Source organism: Phytophthora infestans, genomic scaffold (genome assembly GCF_000142945.1).
Source record: "Phytophthora infestans T30-4 supercont1.29 genomic scaffold, whole genome shotgun sequence".
Taxonomy (NCBI): Eukaryota; Oomycota; class Peronosporomycetes; order Peronosporales; family Peronosporaceae; genus Phytophthora; species Phytophthora infestans.
Genome location: NW_003303730.1, coordinates 783579 through 805112, shown reverse-complemented (window position 1 = coordinate 805112; position 21534 = coordinate 783579). Strand labels below are relative to the sequence as shown.

The following is a 21534-nucleotide window of genomic DNA, read 5'->3' as shown; positions in this document are numbered from 1 at the left end:
CCACAGTCATCGCACACACGATTTTGACCCGAACAGGACAAGTGCAACTTAGAATCAATCATGCGTGGAATTCACTTTTTCCTCCTGGCGCTGGCAAGTTACAGCGCGATTGCAAGCGCTGATCAAACCGTCGAGACTTCAAGCTTGGTGAATCAATCGCCTTACGAACGCGTAAATGAAGGCCACCGCCATCTTAAAGGGAGTACTGAGCTGGGTGGCAAGGGCGAAGAGAGGGCGATCACGACTCCCCAGCTTGGCCAATTTTCGGCTTTATTCGAGACCCCAAAGTTCGCGAACCTTCCGTTGATTAAGCAGCTCAACACCGTCCAACTCAAACTCGGTAGCAAGGCAGGAAAGGCGTATTTGGCTTTTGTGAAAAAGCGCAACAATGGTAACATGAACAACTTTATGTAGACAGTAGGGTTTGTGAGGGAAACAAAACGAGGAGGAAACGCAACATTCGATTCGACTTTTGTTTAAGTGCCCACGCAATCAATTTGTAATATTAGGGAGTTGAGCTGGTAGTGCTTTTATATGGAAATCATGATAATATCATCATAAACAAAAAAAATTAAATCTTAGCGCCTTTTTTTTACTTTTTGGTGATAAAAACCACTACAGTAGACCTTTCACATACTAATATAATAATATTTACTTTTTTAGAGCTAAAACAAGAAAGTTAAATAGTTCAAGATTAAAAAATGTGAAAGTACAGCTCTACTAATCGAGTACATTTTTATACAGGTATGCCATAAAGCAAGACACCGTTATTAATAGCAGCACAGTTATCCTCAAGAAATTATAAGTTTCTTACTTGTTTCTTACTTATATTAGCAAGGTAATGGTACTATGCAATTTGCACAGGGGTTGGCGCTACACTAGTACATGTACTGGGTAATTCGGCAGCAGGAACGAGGTGGAGGAGTGGGGTTATGTCTGACGGTTTCCATGTTTGCGTCGCAAAATGAGTGCAAAAAAGTGTCTCCAATAGGAGGCGATCTTTAAGCGTAAGTCGACCGTCCTACGAATCAGGTCTCACTTAATCCATTCTGGGCCATTTCATACTTAAGCCTAGATGTCTTACCAATTATCAATTCTTTTGAAAAACTAGGTTGTCCGTCGTACGCTGGCTCCCAAAAGGACAGATGGTCTTACTAAAGCAGTTGACATGTGAGCACTTTTAATAGTTAAAATCCAACTAAGTACGATATTTTGACGTAAAAATGTTGTTTTATGTAAGAAAAAAGCAATACTTTCCGCTGTTTCTAAAAAGAGCATTCACTAACTTTCTGTCATGTCGATATCATAACGCCCGAAAAGACAATAAATCTCGCCTATCAGAATTTAAAAAGCAACTCCACGCACGAACATAGAGTACAGTATATCAAGTCACCCCGTGCGCGCTCGCCCAAGCAGTCCCGCTCCTCGCCAAAATTTGGCCCAAATGACCCTTCCAACGACCAGAAACAAAGCCTCGTCTGTCCTCCTCTTCATCATGCCGCCTACTCGGGACACAGCAAAGCCGCGCTTTCCCAGTGACTGGCCCACACCCAGGTTGGGTGACCCAGCGTAACCTACGACACTTGAGAGACGAATTGGCGCGTCTGTACCGCCAGGAGCAGAAGGATATGGACACACAGTGACTCGCTGGCAGCGACTCGAGCTCGAGCAAACGACGTTTTTTACATGATTATGGTGCTCATAATCATGTATGGTGGTCATACATAATCACGTTTACTGTAAAGCATCTAACCACTATCTCGGTCGACTGCTCAAATAGAGCAAATTGAGCTGCCAGGCGAGATAAAATATAGAGATGTCCATTAATTGAGCCTCGATTTGTGGCCCAAAGTATTGTTTGTGCCGTTTGTAACGCAGCAACGTGCAGTTTAGAAAATATGCACTTGGTTGATTGGTCAAAGCATCGTTTGAAACGCAGCAACGTACAGTTCATGTTTCTAAGTAGATCAAAATCAAATGGCCGTTTATGGCATCTATATGGTCTCTTCAATGTCCATAACTAATAAGGCTGGTTGTGTGTTGTACTTCGTACTTGTCTTTTTTTAGGCTACAGCTGACTAGACACCGGCTGTCAAAAGCAAACCACATTGTACTTCTGGTCGCTTTTCGGTAGCACGGTAACCCATTAACCTCCGGCGTATTCAATCCTAGTATCGCTCAAACAGGGATTTATTTAGAGACCGTTTACTAGCTGATGCCTTCAGTTCCTACACCAACCGAACAGCTACTTCAAAATACTAACTTTACAGTGAAGTACCTGTTACTGAATAAATTCTAGGCTGGCCTCGGTCCATGCCAACGTCAATGTAATGCCGCGAAGGCCTTGTTCACGAAGTGACTTGGTGCTTCAAGGTCTGGATATGAGCTTAATAACTCAGAGACGGTGTTTTTTTTTAGTGAATCGGAGTACTTTTCTAAATTATGGCGATTTCTCTCAAATGTGGAAACTCAAAGGATTGATCCTTGGTGGAGTTTGAATGGAGTTTGTGTGTTTGTGTCGAACGGTGACTTTACACATTATATCCACATCTTGATGCAATCACAAGCAACTTGTAACTATACCCTATTTAAACTCATCCTACTCCATATGGCTCAGACGATCAGGCGATAGAGGAGTAAACCTGCAGAGTGTGGCCCTTGAACACATTCCACAGTCATCGCACACACGATTTTGACCCGAACAGGACAAGTGCAACTTAGAATCAATCATGCGTGGAATTCACTTTTTCCTCCTGGCGCTGGCAAGTTACAGCGCGATTGCAAGCGCTGATCAAACCGTCGAGACTTCAAGCTTGGTGAATCAATCGCCTTACGAGCGCGTAAACGAAGGCCACCGCTATCTTAAAGGAAGTTTTGAGCTGGGTGGCAAGGGCGAAGAGAGGGCGATCACGACTTCCCAGCTTGGCCAATTTTCGGCTTTATTCAAGACCCCAAAGTTCGCAAACCTTCCGTTGATTAAGCAGCTCAACACCGTCCGTCTCAAACTCGGTAACAAGGCAGGCAAGGCGTTTTTGGCTTTTGTGAAAAAGCGCAACAATGGTAACATGAACAACTTTATGTAGACAGTAGGGTTTGTGAGGGAAACAAAACGAGGAGGAAACACAACATTCGATTCGACTTTTGTTTAAGTGCCCACGCCTTATCCTGCAATCAATTTGTAATATTAGGGAGTTGAGCTGGTAGTGCTTTTATATGGAAATCATGATAATATCATCATAAACAAAAAAAAAAAATCTTAGCGCCTTTTTTTTACTTTTTCGTGATAAAAACGACTGCAGTAGACCTTTCATATACTAATATAATAGTTTTTAAAGCTAGAACAAGAAAGTTAATTAGGTCAAGATTAAAAAATGTGAAAGTACAGCTCTACTAATCGAGTACATTTTTATACAGGTATGCCATAAAGCAAGACACCGTTATTAATAGCAGCACAGTTATCCTCAAGAAATTATAAGTTTCTTACTTGTTTCTTACTTATATTAGCAAGGTAATGGTACTATGCAATTTGCACAGGGGTTGGCGCTACACTAGTACATGTACTGGGTAATTCGGCAGCAGGAACGAGGTGGAGGAGTGGGGTTATGTCTGACGGTTTCCATGTTTACGTCGCAAAATGAGTGCAAAAAAGTGTCTCCAACAGGAGGCGATCTTTAAGCGTAAGTCGACCGTCCTACGAATCAGGTCTCACTTAATCCATTCTGGGCCATTTCATACTTAAGCCTAGATGTCTTACCAATTATCAATTCTTTTGAAAAACTAGGTTGTCCGTCGTACGCTGGCTCACAAAAGGACAGATGGTCTTACTAAAGCAGTTGACATGTGAGCACTTTTAATAGCTAAAATCCAACTAAGTACGATATTTTGACGTAAAAATGTTGTTTTATGTAAGAAAAAAGCAATACTTTCCGCTGTTTCTAAAAAGAGCATTCACTAACTTTCTGTCATGTCGATATCATAACGCCCGCAATGAAATCCCAATCATAATTCAAAAAGCAACTCCACGCACGAACATGGAGAGCAGTATATCAAGTCACCCCGTGCGCGCTCGCCCAAGCAGTCACGCTCCTCGCCAAAATTTGGCCCGAATGCGAGCCGCACTCAAGGCGCAAGTCTTATGGGATTCTTCGCTGAATGTGTCGGAAGAGTTGTTGCTTCACATAGCATAATGTTAGTTTGAGGATATACCGTGAGGATGTAGAAGTGTCATTGCAATTAGCTATCTACTCCTTGCGATGTACCTTGTAGCCATCCGTGCCTTCATCCTCTACAAATCCCGGATCCGGCGCCCGAACCGGTTAAAGAAATTACCCAGACGGTCTCTTTCCAATACCCCTCCTCGGTCGTCGCGCTCTTGGATCGCGTCACTTCAAGTTGAAGATATTGTGTAACTCGGCTACATTCGGCGCTGGGAGCGCCTTCGTAAGAAGTTCAGCCATCATCGCACGCGACTCTACGGACTCGGGCTTGATCACGCCCTTTCTCGCGTAGTCGAATTTTGACTTCACTCGAATATCTACATGCTTAGCACTCGCCATGCTCTCATCGGACTCCAGCTGATTTATGGCAGCCTGTTTATCCATCTTCAAGAGCGGTTGCTCCACCACACGGAAGTGCAGCTCTTGTAGTCGCAGTAGCTCTCGTCCAACGTGCGATGCCGACGTGAACTCCGCCCCCATCGTCGACAACGACACTCCTGATTGTTTCTTACAGGCCCATTGCACCTTAGCGCCGTCCAGCGTCACCACTCCTCCGGTGACGAACTTCCTGTCTCATTTGTCTGCCGCAAAGTCCGCGTCGCTCCTGCTTTCTATCACGACCTTCCAGCCCTTCGTCTCCTTCAAGTACCGTGTTATCCTTTTTGCCAGATTCCAGTCGTTCGTCGTGGGTTGATGCGTGCGATGTGTAGCCTTGTGGACTGCAAAACTAATGTCAGGTCGTGTGCAATGTGCAATCCACAGGACTTCCGACAAGCGACTGAAAGCTGCGCACTATCGGTACTACCGGTGCTCCCGTCCTCGTCAGCAGCTCCGGTTCCCTGGCCTCAGCGTCGTTGCTCTCCTCGCCGATGGGCACTTGTACGCCGTTCGCGCACGCGAGCCCGTGCTGCTCGAGTAACTCCTTAATAGTCATTTGCTGGTCCAGCGAACATCCCTCGCTCTCGTCCAGATCTACACGCATCCCCCAGGAACTTGCGCACCTCACCAAGGTCTTTCATTGACGACACACGCATCGACGCGAAGAACGCGTTCACCAAGGACAGCTTCGATGCCGTGACGAGCCGATCGTCGACGTACACGCCCACGAGAATCATTTCTTTCCCATGGCACTTGTAGTACAGGCACATGCATGTGACTCAGCGCGTGAAGCCTGCCTTCTCCAACTTGGAGTGCTATAACTTGCTCCACAGCCTGCTTGCTTGACGTAGATCCTACAGTGAGCTCTTCTGGCGTAGGGCTAGCTTACCCCTTGCCACTAGCACCTAGCTTGCGCAACTGTTTCTCGTCGATCTCCATTCCCTGCGGCATTTCCAGGTATATCTCTAGGTGTAGTTCCTTGCCCGCTCTCACGTATGCATTGGGGATATCTCCGTGCCTTGCCGGTATCCCCCAGCGCAACGCGAACACCAAGATCACCTTGACTGTGCTTAGCTCGATTACCGCTGCGAAGGTGAGGCTGAAATCGATGCCAAACATCTGTTCGTTTCCGCACACGACCAGTCTCGCTTTCAATCTCTCTATGGCTCCGTCAGCGTCTGTCCTTGTCTTGAAGATCCATTTAGTATGCAATGCATGGCTGCCTACTGGCGGCACCACCACTACCCACACTTCGTTTTCCTCCAGTGCGTTGAGCTCCTCTGCAATGGCTACCAGCCACTTTCTCCACAGTCGGCTCCTCAGTACTCAGTCTCGCGTACACTGTTCACCGCGTCCGTGTCCGACGTGGCTTCTCTTTCACCATCACTTACGTCTCTGTAGCCTTCCGTGTATCCGCGCGTATCTGGTGTTTGTCGCGTGTCCAGCGGTTTCTTTCACCGCCACGCTTCTTCTTGCCCTTTTTTGTGGTATTCTTCGAAGTTTGTTCAGTCGAGATCTACGAGTCCTTAGACTCCTCGAGGTGTACTCGTTTAAGCTGATCATTTTGAGCTTCACTGAGTGTCTCCACGTTGCTCACGTGCTGTGTCACTACAGCTACCTTGTACTTGGAAATGTACACACGATTGCCCATAGTCTCGTCACTCTTGCCAACAATCATGCCCGGTTTGCCTCGTGTTCTAACGTATTACGTTTGGCGTCAACGAGCACTGTGCAGGGCGAACCAAAGACCACTATGTCTCCCAGATCTGGGGCAGACTTTGTCAGCATTTGCAACGGTGACTTCGAATCCTGCATTTGCTTTGGTCGGGCTTCTATTTAGTATGTAGGCTGCGTATTCCGCAGCGTTGATCCAGAATTTGAGTGGAAACCCAGAACCAAAGATCATGCTCCGCACCGTGTTCATGATTGTGTGGTGCATGCGTTCGGCTTTACCCTTGCTGGCCTGATTTCGTGGCTCACTCACTTGCCGTTCATTCCCCGTCCCCTTGCAGAACAATTCGAGAGTCTTGTATTCTCCTCCTTCGCCAGTCCGCAGTACGTGAATACGGTACTTGAACCGTCGCTCCAAGAAGGCCATTAAGTGCTTGAACTTCATCGCTGCAACGTCCTTGCTCTTAGCCAAGAACACTCGACAATAGTTGGTTCTATGATCAATGAAGTTGATCATACCTCGGTTTCCGAGTCGATCGCGTGGCCACTTCAAGTCGGAGCAGATGACTCTACCAATAACATCTATTGGTGAGACCCCCTCCCCTTGAGTCTTTCCGCGACTGCTGGTTCTTCGTTGGTTTGCCTTGCGCACAGGCCAAACAATTCGCACGCAACTCATCCGTCAGCGCAATCCCCGACGCCGGATCTTTCGCCATGTATATGATTGTGTCCTAGTTCAGATGTCCGAGTCTGCGGTGGAAATGCCAGAGCGACCCGCTTTGCACGTCCTGCCCTACCGCGGCCTCGTTCACGGCCAACTACGACACGAGCCCCCCCCCCCGCGTTCCCGCGGTCACTTGCTCCCGACTCTCGCACCATCAGCACGTTGTTGGTCTTCTCAACGTCGAAGACCGCCGACCCCTGCCACCACACGGTGCTTTCCGCGGTACGCAAGGCCGTATCGTTTCGCTTCCAAAAGGTCGTACGAGATAATGTTCTTTCCAGGCTCTCAGCGTATTGCATGTTGAGCAACCGTACTCGGGTCGTACGTCTCATTGCTATCGCTATCAGCATCACGTTGCCACGCCTGGTCACCTTGAGCACCCCTCCGTCCGCAGTGATGCATTGGCTGTCGAAATCCTCTGGATCCTCCAGCAGGCTCAGGTCATTGACTAGATGACAACTTGAACCGCTGTCGAGGATCCAGTCGCCCTTCCTGATGGTCGACTCGTCCGCGAGAACGAAGTCCGCATCTCCGTTTTCCGCCCACTGTTTCTTCTTGCTTGGAGACGCCGCCCCCAAGTGCCCTGTTTTGTTCGCACTTAAGACACTTTCGACCATCATACTCGTCGTCCCGCACGTCGTTCAGGACGTCTCGCTCCAGCTTCTTGCCACGCAGCTCGATCTCCGTCGACTGGGCGAAGTACGCCAGCTCATCCGCTTGACGCAGGTAATTCGTGCGTGCCAGGTTCAATCGGGACAGCATTGACACTCACATGTTTGTATCTGCATAGTGTACACTGTTGTCTTGGACCAGCTGTTCGCACCACCACACATCTCACCGACCGCCACAAGATACAGGTAATGCTCAGTCCAGCTCCTCTTATCGCAGTCCATCGGGGCTCGTAAACGACTTCCATGTAGTCATCACGCCTTTGATCCGTGTTTAATCTTTGTGACAAATGTGTGCAACATGCGCTGCATCGCATGCTCCAGCGTGGGCTGCTCCCCCTACCAGCTCTCTACTTGCTGATTGCAGTATCTCCCAGCCATGCCGCTAAGATGGCGACCGAGGATGTCGACCTTGACATCTTCGGTCCACTGGAAACCGCTTGCACGCTCGGCAAACTGATCTGTCGTACAAAATGCTTGCCCCAAGCCAGGGAACCGCTGCCCAGCCGATGATACAGTTCCTTCCCGTCGCACACCCGAATTCTCAACTTTCTCTGCCGTGTATCGGGTACCCTTGCAAATGCCGGTCCTGGTGTCGGCGGCACCGGTGCCTGCGCCATTTCGACGCTCTCTGCCGCATCCCGGAACTCACGTTGCTTCATGCCGAAGTACGTGGCTGTCGAGACGCCCGGCGAGGCCCGTCGTGGCGGCGTCTGGTCCAGAGCCTGCCTGTTGATGGCTATCCGCGCTCCATGTGCTCTGCAAGGCCCGTGAGTAGGCCCAGTAGCTTGTCATGTGCTCCCTTCAGATCGTCCGCCTTCTTGACCTCATCATCTCCGCTATACCGGCAACCAGCCCTTTCGTGACTGGGTTCTGCTTCCGGCTTGCAGTGGACTTCGTCCTTGGCAACAGTGTGAACAATTGGACCCATAACCTGTTAGTTTGAGGATACCCCGTGAAGATGTAGAAGTGTCATTGCAATTAACTATCAACTCCTTGCAATATACCTGGCAGCCATCCGTGCCTTTTTTTCTCTGCAAACCCCGGAGCCGGCGCCCGAGCCGGTTAAAGGGACCGCCCAGTCTCTTTCCATTCACACAATAGTGAGAAGCACGCGGTCAAGGATCTGCTCGATGCCCACAACGATCAGACTTAGAAGCGTTATTAAGTACATGTATGTGCTAGTCGCGTGGCGGGGTCTGTCTGAGCTCGAAGCCCCGTGGGAACCTGCTACAGTGCTCACGCAAAAGCATACGTGCCGATCAAGAAGCGAACATACGGAAATCCGTAGTCGCGAGCACGCCAGCTGCGCTCGACTACAAGAAATCGTGGCCAACCCCATGAGCATTAAATTAACTGCCTCGACGAATTTCGTCTTTTGAGGTGCTGTACTGGGCACCATTACATCGGAAAGGCACTTCAATAGGATATGCGCAAGGTGGTAGCGTAAAATGGGTATCGTAGATCGTATCTAGTTTTCTTGTATGTATAAGAACACTTTCTAATCTAGGTCTTGAAAGATAAGGAGTCACTAACTGGTGCATTTGCTTGAATTTCAAGTATTAAAAAAACTGCGAGCTTTGCTGACTAAAAGAAACGTAGCTTCAACCTTAATTAGAAATGCTTTCTTTGTTTTAAAAATGCAATATTTATTTTTTATAAAGATCATACACCACCTTCTCTATTTCATAATTGGCACGTGTTACCGCACCCATCTGAGAGAATCAGAGACGAGCCATCGTGCCCATTTGTGACCACCCGTACCCATCTGACACCCATCCACGACCACTTGGTGCCCATCTGAGCCCATCAGGTTGTTGATGAGTTGTCGAGATATACGTGTGTAATGTGTATATCCGGAAGTGAACCTGCCTGCATCAAAGGATGGTCCTCTCTCTGTCAGCCCACATTAACACATCGCCACACATTGTCATCATGATTGCTACCGAGTATAGTAGCGTTTGGGTCACAAGTAAGACTGTCGGAATCTTAAGCAGGCGCACCTATCCAGCAATGAACAAAGGTTCGCATGACATTAAAATCTTCTCAAAGCAATTTTTACGTGCACATACAAAGGTATCGGTAGCGCAGGTGCTGGAGGTTTTTTTTGTCGACGAACCCAGGCGAGTCCGCGCCACTAAAAATTTCGAAGGTGGCCAGAATATAGATGCCGCAGTTGTAGCTGTCGGTCTGGACGCCGAGCGTGCTTGTGTACGGTTGGACACGGCCAGTGCACGACTGCAAAGATGGAACCATTGACTTGATCACTTGTGTAGCAGCACGAAGCCCCACCTTGTAGCTTGAATCCATCGGGTCGTAGTAGAATAGTTTATGCTCTGTGAAGTCGATCATGATCGAGCTCCAGTGGTTGCCGTTGCAGTTGACCGGGATAATCGCGCGCTCCATGGACGCACCTAAGAAGAGCGCTTCGAGACCGTCGCGATCCACCACGACGTCACTGCCTAGATTCACGCTTACAAAGTTTGCATTTCCTAGGATCCTCGTTGGATCTGAGCCGAAACGTTTGGTCATCAACGTGGTCATGGTGTCTTCGCTCAAGCACCCGGTCGCGGCGAGATCTAGCACTTCCATCTGTAGAGCATTACAAAATTAGAAGCTTGTGGTTAGTGTTAAATAGTCCAGCCAGGCTAACCTCCGAAGACAACAGCCGGAGCGATTCGATCTTGTCGGTCAGCGATGGATCCTCCTCTGCTTAAAAATAGGGACCAACGGCCAGAGTCAGGTTTACCGTTGGAATCCAGGCCAACTCCTTCTCCACCTGTCGAACAGCCGCAATTGCACGATGGTATTGTTTCATGATGGCAAGCGTAGCCGTCGACAAAAACCCCAAACCTGGGATCTCCACAGTAATATCACGCTCCGCGAGGCCTTTCGTCTTCTTTTGGAGTGCCACGACCTTGGTTCCACATTTGTTGAGCATGTCCTTCGGGAGTACGCGGATTAGGTCGTGTGGTTCAATATTAGCCTTGGAGGCTGGTAATTAGCTCCTCTATCGTGCTACAGGCGCCTTTGTCTTTTTTTCGAGCACAAATAACTTGAATCTCTCTAGTGTTGGGGCGTCCGAACTGTAGGTCGGATCTCCAGCCACGATTTCAGCTACGGTAGCCAGGCTCAAGTTTATGCTGTGAAGCGTGGAGTCCTCATGGGCCATCGCCACGGCACGGCTCTGCTTTGCCTTTACAACAGAGGTCTTAGCCTTTGGACGTCCCCTTGATCTTGGCGGTGACTCGAAGTCGAAATCGTCGTTTTCAGCGTCATCCTGCAGCGCTTGAAGAATTTGAATTGGCGGGGAGGTCGTGGCAGTTAGTTCAGGATCCGTCTGCACTGGCCCAGCGACCATTTGGGCGGGTTCTGTGGCTGAGTGCGATCCCATCGAGACGGGTTCTGTGCCCATCTGAACAGGTTCAGTGTCTGTATGCGTGTCTGGATGCGCTGTTTGGATTCCCATCTGAACGGGCTCTGTGCCCATTTGAACGGGCGCCACTATCGTAGACACAGGCTCCTGCTCTGCTTCTTCCTTCATCACATTCGGTTCGTACTCCGCGTCGTTGTCTCCCTCCGGCTCCTGGAGACTTACTTCGTCTACGGAATCGCCCGCCTCCACTGTCGTCTGGGTGGCCTCAACGGTTGACTCCGGAGTGGTCTCTGACGTAGAATGCTCTTCTCCAAACACAACATCTGACATCTGACCGGCGCGACTACAGACTCCGTCGATATCGGCTTCTTCACCGTTCAACAAAAGCGAAATGGGGCTTTCTGGAGAGCCCGCGACAGTAGGAACAATTTGGTCAGCTAGCGAATCGCAATCACCGTGCTTAAACCGACGAGCAGCTTCACGGAGCGCGCTCAAAGCCGCTTGGTACTGGGGCATACCCATCTCGCTCATCGTCTCGCTGATTCTGGTCGCGACTTGCTGAGCTTCGCTGAACTTATGATTCGAGTCCCACGGCTTTTCCTTGTAGTGTACAATTTGGCCAACACCAGACGGAGCGCTTGGTAATTCGTCCACCGGTACCTCGGACCTTAGCGATGACAGCAGGCAACGTGACGGCAGGAGCTGTGTAGGGATCACAACCTCCATGTGCATCGCCTTTCGAATATAGAAAACGTGCCTGCAAGGAAGCCGCCTGATCGACACGAACAAGCACGAGCATTCCCAATTTTTCTTGTTGACCGAATACTCGTCGCTCGGTTCGTCCAGTGCTTCATCAACCTCCGTTTCGGTCTTGATAAAAATGATGCCAGAGACTGCCTCATAGAAATTGTAGTGAGCTGTACTGCCCATGGCGTAAGCGTACTGGTCGAAGATAAGTTCGCATGCGTGTCTGCTGACCAGGTTCGCGACTAGTGACATCTCTCTGTCATACTTGGGATTGTGCACCATACCGACCTTGGTAGCTTTAGCATCGAATGCCCGCTCTACGCGAACCTGGTAGCATATAAGGGAGGCTACACACTCGTCTAAACCCATGAAACTGTTAATCGTGTCCTTCAAGTGCTTCCACGACGATTTCAGCCGGTTATTGGTGTTGTTTCCCATCGTCACATCGCTTTGACGCTCATAGGCGACCCACATCTTCTTGCAGTTGTCCCAGCTCTTGTGGATGTATGCCTCAAACAGATGAGTCTCGGCATCATCAGCTGGCCCATCTAGATGGTTTGAGATGGTTAAATTACCGTCGGTGCCCAGCTGAGCACCATTTGCACGGGGGGGGGGGTAGCTGCGGCCCGTGCAAAGCTGCCGCCCCTGTCCGCGCTGGTCTCGCGACGCGAAGCCTCCATGTCAATTGAGAGTATGTGGCGCATGTATTCCCGATGCTTGAAAAATTCACGCTTTGTCGTCGCGTACACCATTAACGAAATCACGCTCCGCAACTGAGCTTTCTGCCACGGCGACAGACCATACTCGGAGGACGCTAGCTGTTCACGGAGGTACTTGAGCACGTGGAAGTGACATAGGAGAATGCGGACACCGGGGAACGCAGCCTTAAGAACAGCCATCTCGGTGAAGTCCTTGTCGATGACCACGCACTGCAACTTGGTCCAGGAAGGTGTGTTCTTCTTAAACTCCTCGATGGCCGCCAGAAGAGTCGCGGCGCGTTCGTTTTGTAGAACTGCGTGCTGAGCAAACTGGCCCGTACCAAACGCGTCGTGCACCATAAAGGAAAAAAATATTGTACTTGGATGAATTAGTGCCGTGCGTCGCGTCGATTAGCATCACTTCAGGAAAGCGGTAAAACATCTCACGCATGCGCTTGGCCTGAAGAACAATACATGTTGCCACTTTCTAAACACAGCCGAGAACAAGAGGTGCGTTAATTTAGACCACCATATTATTCACAGACGAACGCCATCATACCTTATCTCCGCGGTTATCCACGAAGATGCGTCCTATGTTACCGGGCTCCCCTCTGAACTCTGTCAGCCATGTCTTCAGCCGCACCTTGCTCGTCGTCCCTGCAGTTTCTCTCTCTTTCAGCTTGCGGACGAGATTATGCACGTCACGAATCTCCACACTGTTGTCCGCATTCTCGAGGATGTACTCGAGGATCCGTTTCTTTTTAGCCCCTGTCTTGCGAAGAATGTCAGCCGTATCCACCACACGAGTTGGAAGAGCAGTGCGCACGGACGCGTACTGCTGATGGGTCATCCGGTCGAGCCTGTGGTTGTGCGCTAGCTTTGCAGCTGTCACGCACAGGGCAAATTCGGGGTCGTCGGGCTTGTTGTTAATCACACGGACGCATGCGTTGATCTGGCATACATACAGATGCATTAGTCGATTTCGAGCACGCGTTACCCATCTGTGCCAATCAACACCCAAATGAAACTTATCGGAGCCCATCTGAGCCCATCTAGTCACTTACCTGCGCTCTGTACTTCGTTGCGCGTGACTCCTGTCGCGCACGTGTGCCCTTGCCCCGAGACCAGCGTGCGTGCAAACCAGCGTCTTGTTAAACATACCCCACTCTAGCGGGATCAAAGGCGCTCGTGAGTTTGCCTTCTTTATCTTCTTGTTGCGCTCCTCGACCTTGTTGTTCGCCTGGACGCGAAAACTCTAACATACTCAACGTTAATACTCACCATTTTTATTAAACAACACACTTGATGTACCTGATACGTTTGCGCGCTGTACTCGTTCAGATAGGCATGGAACGACTCCCATGCGTTAAACTGCGTGCGCTGGAGAGGGTGCGGCTCTTCAGATAGACCAGACAGGAGATTCACGTGGCTGCTGCTGTCACTGAGCGTGTCCACTTGGCTGGAGGTTCCAGACGATGCCGAGCGCGAGGCCTCGGACGGCGCAGTCCAGTCGTCTTCGTTACTGTCGTCGCTCTCGTCGCTCGCAGCAGCATGCTGCCGGCGCTGCTGAGCCGATCGCGGGCGTACGTCCATTTTCCCGCCCGGAATTTCGAATGGCTAGGTACTCGATTCAAAGGGACCCGATTCAAACGAGGGGTGTACGATTCAAACGGTATATGGCACAGGTATACGACGTATACTACGCTACGGATGAGGTACAGTTTGTGGTAAGAAAGGCCAATCAAAATTCATGTGTGCACGATTCACTCCCTTCATAATTTAAAGCGCGCCTAGATGGAGTACTCCAAGTCGCCTCATGCGCCCTCGCCCAAGCGGCCACGCACCCCGCCAAGTGACTTGTCTGGCGACCGGAAGGAGCCTCGTCTGTCCCCTCTCCATCACGCGACGGAGTGCGCGACGACATGCTCTGCATCGCGACGCAAATGCTTTGAGAACCGCCAGCTCCTGGCGGACCGCGACGCCCTCGAGAAGAGCAAAGCTGCGCTGTCCGAGCGACTTGTCCACACGCAGAGTAGCTTAGGGGACTTGTAAGACGACTTGGCGCGTCTGTATCGCCAGAAGCAGCAGGAGATGGACACACAGCGTCTCGAGCTCGAGCAGAAGCTGCAAGACGCCAGCGCACGAGCTCGAGCAGAAGCTGCAAGACGCCAGCGCACGAGCTAGAGCGTCTAAGGAGATAAACTCTACAGCAGGCTATTCCAAGCAGACTACTAAGGAGGCCGACAGCTTCTTGCAGAGCTGCGAGCGCTGGAAGACGCGATTAATCGCTTTAAACAGGGAGCAAGAGACCAAGACGCAGAAGGCGCCGACGCAGCAGGTACAGAGCGTGGTCAGAGACCTCGTGACGAGTGTGGAGATGGATACACTGCGGAGTGATGCAGAGAATACACAGACGCGGTTAGAATGGTCTTCGTGGCTCCAGGAGGACACTGCCTCGTGTTTAGCGAAGAACAGCAGGGAGAGGCAGGAGACGGAGGCGTTTGAGGCCATGGAGAGGCAGCTGATGGCCGATCGAGTAGTCGAGTTGGAGACGCAGCTGGCGCAGAAGCGAGCGGTCGAGAGAGAGAAGGAGATGGAGCTGTCGTCGCTCAGAGAAGCTCAGGAGGACCAAGTCTTGGCAAAGCAGGAGGTTGCAGCGCTAGAGGACGAGAAGAAGAGACGAACGGAGGAGTTGACGCAGATGAAGAACAAGATGGAGGCTGTGGAAGCGGAGAAAGCGACGTTGAAGCAGCAGAACAAGAAGCTAGTGGAGGAGAGCGAGGAGATCAAGAAGCTGCAGCGGGCGTTTAAAGCCAGAGACGCTAAGATGATCACAGTGTTGAAGACGGAGAGGGAGAAGAGCAGCCAGCGCAAACAAGAGCTCCAGATCCTGTACGCCAAGTTCAGCTCCTCGATGGATTCGGTGTCCGAGAAGGCCATGCGGCTTGAAGAAGTGGAGCAGCAGCTGCGATACGCTCAGAGTGACGTGCGTGCTGTGGAGACTCGGCAGAAAGAGCTCGAGAGGCAGATTACCTCGCTACAAGAGGAGAATTCCAGCTTGTTAGCGCTCCAGCAACGCGAAAAGGAAGGCGCAGAGGAGGTGCAGACACAGCTAAGAGAGCGCAAGAAGGTCGAGAGCCAACTGCTGGCTGAGATCGCGCAGTTGAAGGCCCAGAACGAGGCTCTGAAGCGCCAACAGGCCGAACGAGAGCACCAAAGTGTTGGCCAGCCGTCTACTGAACGAACCATAGACGACGAGAGCACGCTTGTGGCTCAACTGGCGGAGAAGGAGGCGCTACAGATGTTCATCCGGCGCTATCACTCCACGGCGGAGGACAAGTGCCGCCAGCTGATGGAGAAAGTGAACGCGCTGGAATCGCAGAGAGCGTCGACTCAGGCGCAGACTGCACTGGAGAGGTTAATTAACTGTAAGTTAACCGTTATGACAGTTGTCTTGGGACCAGGCAACAGAACTGGCAAACATCCAAGGGAAGAAGATGGCTCGTTCTAACCAGAAACGTCCACGTTTGAGCTCCCCAGCGACAGGCGAAGACGACGCTAGTGGGAAGAACCAGAAGCTCGACGCTCTGAGGGCAGAGAACCGAGTCTTGCGACGTGATCTCGCTCGAAGTCGCAGAGTGGGGAGGAGTCTCGAAAGCGACGTGAGTCGACTGCGACGTCAGCGTCAGAAGGAGCTCAGCTACGAACGTCGGACGAAACGCGAGCTTCAGACTCGGGAGTCGACGCTGGCTGGCTGGGAACGAGACTGCACACAGCTGCAGGGCACTCTCGTGTGTCTGAAAGCTCGTCTGGTGGAGGAGCTTGTCTTGCAGGAGCGGAAGGAAGTGCAGCGCGTCGTGGGAGGACTCGTCGACCGTGTGGAGTTGTCGCGTACGACTGAAGATCTCCAGGACGCACAGCGAGACGTAACGTGGCTGCAAACGATGGATGAAGAATGGCACGACTACGCTGCTACCGAGGAGAAGCAGCGGCGAGGAGTGGAGGAATTGAACGCCGTAGAGCGCCAACTTACGACCGAGCGAGTGGGGAAGCTGACGACGCAACTGGAGACGAGTCAACGACGTCTGCATGAAGAAAAAGCAGCGGCTGTTGAGCTCAACAATATGTGCGACTTGTTGAAGCAGGAAGTGACGTGCCAGGCGCAGTGGCTCACGGGCTTTTCTCTTAACAGCATGGCGATGGTTAATATCCAGAGTCAGTTAAGTAACCGAATGCAAGAACAACAAGCAGAGCAGTCGAAGCAGCTGAGCCAACTCGAAGCGGACAAGACCGAGCTCGAAGAACAGCTGCGTGTCTCGCAGCTCAACGCTTAGCAAACTGCCATGAGCTTTAAAAAGAAAAATAAAAAAGTGCAAACGGAGCTCGCGACACTGCGAAGCCAGTTGCAAGACCACGGAGCAACCTGACACGTCTCCGTCACAAAATGTATCACCTCGGATGAAGGCGGACTCAGGGCGTCTGCTGACCCTGCGCAACGTGTCGAAGTGTAGTCGAGATGAAGAGCCCAACTAGGTTAATGGAGAGGATACGCGAACAAATACTACACCTTTGTGCACTCAACCTCGCAGAAAACGGCAGTCAAACTCGTAACTTAAAAATTGGCAAATAGGAAAATTACAGTAGGAGTCCCTAATCAGTATTCAATGTTGAAAAAACTGCAATCAGCCTCGTACAAGATTTGCGCGACTGGTTCGCGCCAAAACGAGGCTATGCTCGACTCGCGCCAAAGCCCGAGGTTTGTACAGCTCGCTCAGAACGAAAGGGGATCTGGTTCATTTGCTAACTTACCGTTTGTCTCCAAGATGCCTTCCCGAATCACGCCGCACACCCTCATCGAGAAACAGCGAGTTCTTGAAGACCATCGTGCCGGTCGAGAAGACTGGCTAGCCGTTGCTCATTTCAACGGCATTCCTGTGACTACTGCCTACGACATAGTACGGCGTGGGCGCGTGGACAATCTCCCTCGGGGAGGCGCGAAGCACGTCAAGATGACGCCTGAGGCTAAGGTCCTCCTCGAGGAGTACCTGAATGATAACTGTACCTACACGCTGGACACCATGAGGACAATGTTGTTTCTGGACTGTGGTGTTAAGGTGGACACGTCTACGATTAGCCGGCACCTGAAGGGCATGCTGTTTACCGTAAAACAAGTGAGATTTGAGCCCACAGCGTGTAATAGCGATATCAACATTGAGAAACGACGTGTGTTCGCCGTGAAATTGAAGGAGCATCAAGACGCAGGTAACTGCATCATTTACTATGATGAAACTAACTACAACATCTATTTAAAGCGCTTGCGAGGACGATCTAGACGAGGAGAGAGTGCCGTGCTCAGCCTTCCACCCTCCAAAGGGGCCAACCTCCAGATCCAATGTGATGTTTTGTCAAGCATTGGGCTGGTGACGTACCAATTGGAGCATGGCAGCATTCGCATGGAGAAGAATGCTGCCTTCGTCGAAGAGATTTACAAGGCGGTCAAGGCGTCGCAAGAGTTCCGCAGTTTCTATCAAGGAAAAAAGATTGTCATCGTTCTTGATAATGCTCCTGCCCACCGACAGACGGAGGATCGCGTTACCGAGCACGAAGACATGGAGCTGCTACGGCTCGGGCCGTACTCCCCCATGTGCAATCCGATAGAGGGTTGTTTCAGTGTGTTAAAGGCAAACATCAAGAGGAACTTAGCAATCTACCGCGAGGAAATTTGCGATCGCAGCCGTCAGCTGGACGAGAATGGAGACGTGATAACGCTCGCTGGAAGGCAGATGCGCGTTCTGGAGAGGGCTGCTAAGGCGGAAATGAAGTGTATGACATCAGTTCTGGTGTCTCGTATGGAGCTTCACTGTAGCAAAGCTGTCAACGCTGCTGCTGAAGGAATACCTATGGTCTACGGTAAATAATCAATGAAGTTGATTGCAGTTTTTTCAACATTGAATACTGATTAGGGACTCCTACTGTAATTTTCCTATTTGCCAATTTTTAAGTTACGAGTTTGACTGTGCACAAAGGTGTAGTACCCTCGTTTACTATTATTAAAGAATTTTGTGGCCTATTTGATGGGAAGGGAAATGCGAAGAATCAAACGAATGAAACCCAGAGAGCGAGGTGTTAAGAAACTCAAGGGACTACGGAGAACCATCGTAACAAGGATTTAAGCCCGGGTGACTAGAAAACTCTAACCCGGCTTTAAGAGGTTGGCTGACGAGAGCAAGACTGTCTCGGATGTCAAGGCGGAGTTTAGGACCAGGTGATGGGAGCTGGTTTGTGGGAACGCCATCAGGGTGCAAAGGCCACGTCGGTCGTTATGAGGCGTGGTGCGCAATTAATCGTCCAAAGCTTGTCGTATGAAATTTGGGGGCCGACATAACAACGCTTGGTAACTGGACGAGTTACAAGATTATTCAGACAAGAGAAACGATCTTTCGACAGATTCAACCTGTAGTTAACCCCTTGGTTCCCGGAATTTTGGACCCCAAACACGTTAGTTACGGTACGTCTATGTCATAACTTACGACGTACGTATTCACTTAATTATTGTATGTTGTGCATAGACGTCTGCGGGAAGCGCTATAAAGTCTCAACAGGTTTTGGTTTCAATGTCGTAACTTTACACTTTGTCAGCGCCATCCAGAGACTCAATGTCGTCACTGACACCTTAACCAGAAAAAAAAAGACGCCCACAGTGACACAAAGTATCCAGTCAGAGGAAAAAGACGAAACACAAATCAGCAAAAAGTGCATTTCAATTCAACAAAAGCTGCGACTCATCAAAGCTGCCACCTAACTCTTGTGCACGGACGGAACTAACTCCTGATCGCCTGCATCTCAGTTTCCCTCTCCCTCGTCGTCTGCATCTCCATTGTGTAGCTGGAGCTCTCGTCGGGTCTTCTTCCTCTGCCCAACTGCCTGCCCGGGACGGCGTAGCACAACTTTCGCTCCTAGTGCAGCAGGGATCGACTGGCCACAGTCAAATTCTTCATGCCAGATCGCAAAGCAGGTCTTTGCCTCGCCCCTGTACGTGTGCCTGATTTTGTTGCAGAGCCAACATTTTGCGTTGTCCACCGAGCATCGCTCGCAGAAGAACGTAGTTGCAAATGACTTCTTCTTCTTGTTGGTCCTTAGAAGGGCGCAAACTTTGCAGGATCTCTGGCGACGTTTCTGCACGCCGCTAACCGTCACCCAATCATCGGACTGCTCAACTTCATGGGCGAGGCGAACCGGAGTACGTTTGCGCTTCTGGCAATGTGATGGCGGCGTCGCCAAAATCCCAGTAAAGTCTTCAGCCTTCAACTGAAGCAATTGGTTCTGGAGAACACAGAACCACTCCCCACGTGTCATCGCAGTAGTCCCTGATAGCCGAGCCGTTTCCTTGTGCGAAAGGTAAGCATTTACCAACGCAAGATCCACCAACCCCAAGAAGAGGCTCATATAATACTTCTGGAACTTGGTCGACGTCTGCAACGAGAATTTCTGGAGGCGGAGTTGGTCGTGCACGTCCACTCCACCCATCCAGCGCTGATAGTCAGTTACCGCAGCCGGGCATGGTACAGTTACGGGCCCCACACGCTTCACATTTCTGTTGATATTTGACGCCGACATCACTGATCCCGTGCACAAGTAGTGCACAGGTTTTCTGTCCCACCAGTGGTAAGCTACCATGGTGGGGACGTCAACACAGCAAGAGAAAGTAAATGCGCCGCGAGGGGTGCTTTCTGGTCGTGTCTTGCGTACCGCTTTGACGTTCTTGTCGAAGCCAAGCCTGTCCGTCATAATAGTGCCCAATACGTACACGCTCATTCCGAGAAGCTCGATAGCGAGGAGTACTGAAGAGTAAAAGCGGTCAATGACAACCAAGTGCCACGCATGGCGACGGTCTGCGTTGAGAACGACCTTCAGGTTCCTGACGACGGCAGCAGCACCCGTCTTATGGTCAAATGAACTGTCTCCAGTATCACCTGCATTTCGTTTTCCTGCATACATTTCAATCTACATGTTACGACATAGGATATTAGAATAGAACTCACACGACGTAAGTTATGACATAGATTATAAATACAATACCTATGGCAGTAAGCGGTCCTAGCATCACACACCATAAATTTTTTAGAGCCGTAGCGATGAGGCTTATCCGGCATGAACATTCGGGTAGTATTTCTCCTCGAAGTGCACGGTAAAATGCCCTCGTCGAAAGAAAATACAGGTGGAAGAGACCACGCCGCCAAGAAAAGCTCCTGGAGCTTGTTCACGATCGGCCGAATTTTCCAGAGCTTGTCCCGTGTGCGTTCCCTCTCGTTGTCCACGATGTGAAGGTCACGCAGGATGTCCTGGCAGCGGTTTCTCCCCATGAAACGGCCGCTGGAACGGCTCCATCCTCCGTCATGGACCAATGCGCCGCAAAACGACGATTCTGTGGACAGAGCATCCGCGCAATGAGAAGCCCCAGCACTTGCAGGATTTCGTGTGTTTGGTACGCGGGTTTAGCTTGTAGACGTCGGCGAATTTGAGCTGGAGTCTCCCGTGTCCGGTCAGTTTGCTTGGCATGAATGGCTTGGGCACGGCGCGCAATCTGCTGCATACAGTACCGGTTCGTCTCGACATTGATCGCCACCCACAGAGATTTGGGCATAAAGTAAAACAGTGTGAGAAGTGGAGAATGACACACGTTTTGCAGCTCCTGGACGGGTTTAGCCTCTTCAGTGGTGTTGAGGCCCGGGTACGCAGTTGACGCTTCTTCAAACGCGGATGATACTGGTGTCCATTTCGTAGCTCGTAGGGCATTTGACCGCGCATCTGCAGCTTTCTTGTTGAGTACGTCTTCTCCTATCAGAAGGGACTGGACAAAGGCACGGTCCATCTGCGGCGCGTCGTCATCAGACAAAACATCATCGTCACTTGGTGTATCAACAACGGCGGCACCGTCGTTGCTGTCTTCAATTCCTCCTATATCACTCTCTCCAGAGCTAAAGCTCTCGTACGAACTCAAGTTTTCATCTTCTGGGACAAAATTGATGTCCTTCTTCACACTGATGGTCGGCCG

The 21534-nt window shown here is 50.6% G+C and overlaps 2 protein-coding genes across 2 annotated transcripts; both read left to right on the top strand.

Annotated features, from left to right (window-relative positions):
- Window positions 1-60: 60 nt before the first annotated feature.
- Window positions 61-414, top strand: PITG_13535 (secreted RxLR effector peptide protein, putative; the record flags this gene model as incomplete). Its single annotated transcript, XM_002899698.2, has 1 exon — window positions 61-414. The coding sequence occupies one exon, from the start codon at window positions 61-63 to the stop codon at window positions 412-414; it is 354 nt and encodes a 117-aa protein (XP_002899744.1).
- A 2315-nt stretch (window positions 415-2729) lies between these two features.
- On the top strand, window positions 2730-3083 carry PITG_13534 (secreted RxLR effector peptide protein, putative; the record flags this gene model as incomplete). The annotated part of the gene is made up of 1 exon (XM_002899697.2): window positions 2730-3083. One exon carries the CDS (start codon window positions 2730-2732, stop codon window positions 3081-3083), a length of 354 nt encoding a protein of 117 aa, XP_002899743.1.
- Between the last annotated feature and the right edge of the window lie 18451 nt (window positions 3084-21534).